The sequence below is a fragment of the Sander lucioperca genome, chromosome 3 (assembly GCF_008315115.2).
Source record: "Sander lucioperca isolate FBNREF2018 chromosome 3, SLUC_FBN_1.2, whole genome shotgun sequence".
NCBI classification, from domain to species: domain Eukaryota; kingdom Metazoa; phylum Chordata; class Actinopteri; order Perciformes; family Percidae; genus Sander; species Sander lucioperca.
In genome coordinates this window covers 5,235,554-5,241,949 of record NC_050175.1, presented here as the reverse complement: position 1 = coordinate 5,241,949, position 6,396 = coordinate 5,235,554, and the positions used below count along the sequence as shown (strand labels likewise).

Below are 6,396 nucleotides of genomic sequence, written 5' to 3'. Positions count from 1 at the left end.
CAGACTCAGATTATTATTCTGATGTAGTGTGTCAGTGTCTGACAACATTATGGAAAGGATCCCTACAGAGATAGACCTTTTTGTTAAAAAGTAAGATCCTTTATTTAAACATAAAAACATTCGCAAAATTGCTAGCACCAAACTCCATGTAAATAAACAGTAACTTTATCATTGTAAAACACACTTAATTCAAAGTGGACAGAAACAAAATAAAACTACCAAAAGCCATCTTGGTTCATCTTTCCACTGTTCCAACAATCACCACTCTGGTTTTGTGGAAATAAACCCTTAATTCAACTATTTACATGTGGAAATATGCTGGCTCTATACACGCTAAAAGTACTGATTATTTACATGGAGTCTGGTGGGTTTAGCGATTGGCAACCTCAGCGCCGTTTCTGGTTAAAAAAAACTGTCCTTTAGCGTTACATTGCAGCCCGGTCCACGGCTGCTGATCACAGCGTTCTCGTTCAATGCTGGAGCAATTTCAAAGATTGTTGTTCCCACTAGTCACTTAAACACAATAACCTCAGAAAATAGGGTTCAGATTGAAAAGAAACGGAGTTACCCTTCAATACACAGGAGCCCGAGAATGTTCCAAAGGGCTGTAAAGCTTTACCGTCAATGTTTGCTGCCCAGCGGCGCAGTGCAGCGTCAGTACGAGTCTGTCCGAACTCTGGGACCTCGTCCGGAGGCCAAGGGACTCGCCGGCTCTCCGCAGTTCTGCTCTTTTAGATGGTCCTCTGGGCCGTGAGGTACTTGAGAGCAGCCGAGCCATACTTCCTGGACAGGTCCTGGTGGAACTCGTCCTTCAGCGTGTTCAGACAGTTGCGGTAGCTGGAGCTGGAGCGAAACTTGGAGATGTCGAAGCTGGGAGCGTGGGGCATGTGGATCATGAAGGCGTTGGGGAGGACCATCAGGTCGTACTCCTGAGGGGAGGGAAAACAAACGGATTGAGACCACGGAACATGAAATAATAAACGGTAAATCACACCCTCGATTTACAAACGGTTACTAATAGGGATGTAACGATTACTGGTGTAACGGTAAACCACGTTTATGTTGACGATTACAATTACCATTTTCATTTAAAATATAATTATTATCACGGAGGATTACCACAGTGTGGAAACTGATAGGTGATATAATCAAACCAAATGTATTTTCATATTTCATATTTTGTAATGTGTTATTGAAAGAATCTAGGTAAAAGTTCAGAATGATGTTATGCAGTCTTATGCGTGAGAAGCTGGATCTGATCCAGATGTTGGCATAGGAGAATAACAGATACAGAAGAGGCCCTGATTGAACAGCTGTCAAGAGTGTTAGGTTTTCTGTCATTCTAGAGTAAATAACAACCTTAGGCACAATTTTTGAACATGTTGTATGATTCAGTGCTGCCTAGATAAATTATTGGAAAATTTGAATTGGAAGTGAAGTAGGGTTGATATAAATACTGTAAGCAAATTGAGAGTACCATCTCTCAGAAACCATGTGTTTAATCCTTCCCAGCTTCATCCGAGTCTCTTGAAGTTGCCGCGCAGGCGCACTGCGTAGCCTCCAACGTGCTTTTCTTGAAGTTGGAATCATGGCGGAAGGAGGAGATGACAGCGATCACAACATTTATCAGCCCTCTTAGAGGACTAAGTCTGATAGTTTAGTCTGTTTAGACTGAACAGTCGCTTCTCGTTGCGTCACACCTAAACCCGCCTCAAAACCAACGCTGATTGGTCGGTCGTTTAGCGAACGGCTCCAAATTTTCTCCGTCTCAAGATGCCAGACTGATCTGCGAGTGGAAAACTGGAGCTCGCCAGATCAGGACGGTCTCACGAGGCTACCTGCCCAGGGACTGCGAGCAGAAACTACCAATTTGCTACAACCTGGCACAAGACGTCTATTAATGTTTTTTCTGCACTGTCCCTGTTCAAATAAATAAATTACAATTTATATTCCTCTTCACCCAACATGTGTGTGTGTGCGACTGAACAGCCGTCAGACATACCTGTGCGTCCAGCTCCAGGATGTGAGACACCTTGTTCCAGCCGAAGCCAACGAAGCGTTGGTCATACTCGGGACAGTCTCGCCTCACCACGACGTACGGCTCAAAGTCCGGCTCCCACTCCACCTTATACGGCGTGGTGGCTGTTCGCCATTTGGCGTAGTTGGTCGGAGCGTGACCTTTAGGCCACACATGATACCTGGAGATGCAGGAAGAGAAAGACAGGGGGCGTAAAATAAAATGATAATCTACTTTTCTTTCCCCAATCATGATTCACCGATATGTTTTTTCAGGCCTATACCTGAAGGTGTAAAGAGCCCCCATGTCCAGCATGGAGAGCAGCTCAGCTTTGGATTTGGGGAAGGACAGACGGTAACGAAGTGTCTCGAATGCCGGAACCACCAGAGCCTTCTTAGTGTGAGCCATGTCCAGCTGCACCATGGACCTCCTGCACGGAGGAAAACGGCACAGTGTTCATATGACTAAAACTCAACATTTCTTAACATGGACGAGTAAGACGAACACAGTATTCAGGTGTTATGTAGTCTGGATCAACGATGTTCCAGCAGATGTGTTGCCGCTTAAACTACAATCAAAACCTCAGAGCTAGCGAGCTACACGCTGAAAATGTCAAGTTTTGAAGAACATTTGGATGGTGCAACAAGGCAGATTATTTTCTATTAGCTCTTGAAACAGGAGATGTCTCTTACGTTCTAAAACCAGCCTCTGGAGACTCCACCAGCTGACTTCTCTATTGGCTACAGAAACAGGTGACGTCTCTTACGTTCTAAAACCAGCCTCTGGAGACTCCACCAGCTGACTTCTCTATTGGCTACAGAAACAGGTGACGTCTCTTACGTTCTAAAACCAGCCTCTGGAGACTCCACCAGCTGACTTCTCTATTGGCTGTTGAAACAGGAGACGTCTCTTACGTTCTAAAACCAGCCTCTGGAGACTCCACCAGCTGACTTCTCTGTTGGCTGTCGAAACAGGAGACGTCTCTTACGTTCTAAAACCAGCCTCTGGAGACTCCACCAGCTGACTTCTCTATTGGCTGTTGAAACAGGTGACGTCTCTTATGTTCTAAAACCAGCCTCTGGAGACTCGACCAGCTGACTTCTCTATTGGCTGTAGAAACAGGAGACGTCTCTTACGTTCTAAAACCAGCCTCTGGAGACTCCACCAGCTGACTTCTCTATTGGCTACAGAAACAGGTGACGTCTCTTACGTTCTAAAACCAGCCTCTGGAGACTCCACCAGCTGACTTCTCTATTGGCTGCAGAAACAGGAGACGTCTCTTACATTCTAAAACCAGTCTCTGGAGACTCGACCAGCTGACTTCTCTATTGGCTGTTGAAACAGGAGACATCTCTTACGTTCTAAAACCAGCCTCTGGAGACTCCACCAGCTGACTTCTCTATTGGCTACAGAAACAGGTGACGTCTCTTACGTTCTAAAACCAGCCTCTGGAGACTCCACCAGCTGACTTCTCTATTGGCTGTTGAAACAGGTGACGTCTCTTACGTTCTAAAACCAGCCTCTGGAGACTCCACCAGCTGACTTCTCTATTGGCTGTTGAAACCGCTGAAACTTTTCCTGCAATGCTCTAAAACTATTTTGTCTTGTCGAAAATCAATCTAAACTGGCTTAACATTATTGTCCTAAAAGATTGTGAACTGGATTGTGAAACTTGATACATGGAGGGCGGACTTTAAAGAGGACATTTCAGAAAACGCATCCCACAAACAAACCGCAAACTCTAACCGCAACCGCAAAAATTTAAAGCCACTCCAATATGTACCTCCTATTATGTTGAATAAATACAACAGTCGAATAAAATACAACAGTTAAAAGTTGTAATTGCAATGGAAAATCAATAAAAACATTGTTAAAAAATGAGAATAACATTGTGAACCGGAGCCCCGTGGCTGGCCGTACCGGAGGTAATCGTAGAGGCCGTACATCGGCAGGAAATCCACGTCTGTCAGGAAGACGTACGGCGTGTTGGCGTTCTTCAGCGCCACGTTCCGGACCAGGTTGACGGGGTAGAACTGGCCCTCCTTGTAGACGATGTGGTAGCCGACGTTCTTGCGGTTCTTGAGGACCTCGGAAGCCTGGGCGTAGCGGAGGAACTGCTGGGCCTCGGCGTCGGACATGTAGAGCGCCAGGCTGATGGGGCCTTCCCAGTGCTTGCAGATGGCCTCCAGCATCTGCAGCCTGCAGGTCGAGCAGACACAAACGTGTTCAACAAGGAGACGAGGATTGCAACTTACATTCATTACCAAATAATTCCTCTAATTTGAATCTGCTGAGTCACGTTTACTCGGGAGGCACGCGCCCTTGTATTCTGAAGTGTGTATAAACCCAGTGTATTTTTCACTCGTGGAAAGACGTTTCCACACTGTACTATATGTGCTCTGTGAAATTGTATTTCCTGCTTGCAAGTATAATAAATACAAAAACCAAACTTGGTTTTTCTCAACTCTCTTATTTGTTTCACTCTCAAAACGCTCTGCTGCACAGAAACTTCCACAACAATGTCAACATGTCTGCCGTGAATAAGGTCTATAGAGGCGATATGGTTTTCTTTTCTAAGAGAGGAGACACACCGGGCCGATAATCGGCCGTCGGACCGTCTAGCAACGTCGGTGACTCGAGTCTGTTTGGTGTGTTCGTGCCGTCGTCCGTCGGAGGAGCCGTCGGCCTTCATTTGGGCCGACCTGACATGTTCAGTCAGAGACAGGGCAGTCGGGACTCACCCGGAAATGGCGAGTGGATGAGCCGCTCAAAATCTGAGGAAAATCTTTTAAACTGACCTTTGTTGATCTGAAATGAAGACAGATTCAGCAACTGCACGGCCTATTTCTCTCTTAAAATGTTTTCAGAAACACGTTCCGGTGAACTATTTTAGTCCAATATGAGATCGTATTCTGAACGAGCCGCCATGACAGTCTGGCTGTGAATTTCCGGAGAAAAAAGACCCACGTGACGTGTTCGTCCAATCAGCTGCCGGTTTTCATTTTCTGGGAAACAATCAGACTGTTAATGGAAACAATACAGAGCAGCGCCGCCTGCTGTTATGGAGACGTATTACGTTTCGCGCACGTGCAGAGCGTACGCTCAAGTCGGCGTCTCCTCAGTGTGTTCTGAGGCACTTTTTGGACCTCGGGGACCCGACTGATCAGTTCGACTGGCTTTACTGCCGACGGTCGGCCATCTGGTTGGGGTGTCACCACCTTTAACGCACTGGTATCTGTTTGGTACTCAGTATCGGCTGAAAACTAAAGTTCAGGAATCGGTATTGGGAAGGAAAAAATGTTATTGGAACATGTTTGATTGTCTGACCCAAGTCATTTCTGATTTTCTTTCTGACGAGCAGCAACTGAAAGAGTGGGCGAGTACTAGGGGTGCATGATATATCGACTCAATATCATTATGGCGATATCACGTTGCGCAGTATTATATCGAAAGTGTCTCAATAAGTATGCAATATTTAGTTTATTTTGTGGAGTGCTGCGTCCCGTCCGTTGGCTGTGTGGCTTAGTTGTGTTTGATTTAGAGCTCGCTTGAAACGCTGTAATGATCATGTTTCATTGGCCAGTCACCGTGCCACTTGCACGTTAGTGCACGTCAGTGCACGGGGCCACTACATAACAAACCCTATGGAGCGTACCAGTGTGTGCATATTTCATCAGAGTGACAGTGTGAGTGAAGAAATAGATAGAGACAAAACGGAACGAGTCAGAGAAGAGAAAAGTTATGTCCTGTTCTCTTTATTTATATATTTATACTGTCCAACCAGTAGAACATGTCCTGTTCTCTTTATTTATATATTCATACTGTCCAACCAGTAGAAGATGTCCTGTTCTGTAGTCATGGTCCTTATTTATATATGTCATACTGTCCAACCAGTAGAAGATGTCCTGTTCTGTAGTCATGGTCCTTATTTATATATTCATACTGTCCAACCAGTAGAAGATGTCCTGTTCTGTAGTCATGGTCTTTATTTATTTATTCATGTTGGACCGGTCCAATATGACTGTCAGTTGAAATAAATCTTGTGTTGTAAGAACACTTGTTTAATTTGTTATGAATCTATTTTGATGCGTTTTACCATAACATTCGTAATTTTACATATGTTTAAAAATATCGAAATTAATATTGATATCGCAATATCACATTTTGTCAATATTGTGCAACCCTAGCGAGTACCTGTCCATGGAGAGCTGGGCCACCAGCGTGATGTCGGTGTCGTCCTCCGTGGGCGTGTACTCGTACTGCAGGAAGTACAGGTGCACTCTGTGGACGGTGAGCCGCTCCCGTCGGAAGTCGTAACACTGATCGTCCTCGTCCAGCTCCTCCAGGGCCGCCTGCAGCTGAGGACACACGCCGCCGTT

The 6,396-nt window shown here is 45.4% G+C and overlaps 1 protein-coding gene across 2 annotated transcripts in view; it reads right to left on the bottom strand.

The window, feature by feature from the left end:
- Window positions 1–376: 376 nt before the first annotated feature.
- Window positions 377–6,396, bottom strand: part of large2 (LARGE xylosyl- and glucuronyltransferase 2) — a 35,597-nt gene continuing 29,577 nt past the window's right edge. Inside the window, exons 10-14 of one of the 2 annotated variants that reach the window (XM_031316270.2) lie at window positions 6,212–6,375; window positions 3,938–4,216; window positions 2,301–2,447; window positions 2,003–2,198; window positions 377–929 (exon numbers count right to left, since the gene is read on the bottom strand). In XM_031316270.2, the coding sequence (XP_031172130.1) occupies window positions 732–929; window positions 2,003–2,198; window positions 2,301–2,447; window positions 3,938–4,216; window positions 6,212–6,375 (984 nt within the window). In that variant the 3' untranslated portion in view covers window positions 377–731. The remainder of the gene's footprint in view (window positions 930–2,002; window positions 2,199–2,300; window positions 2,448–3,937; window positions 4,217–6,211; window positions 6,376–6,396) is intronic. The other variant, XM_031316271.2, reaches the window with a different exon arrangement.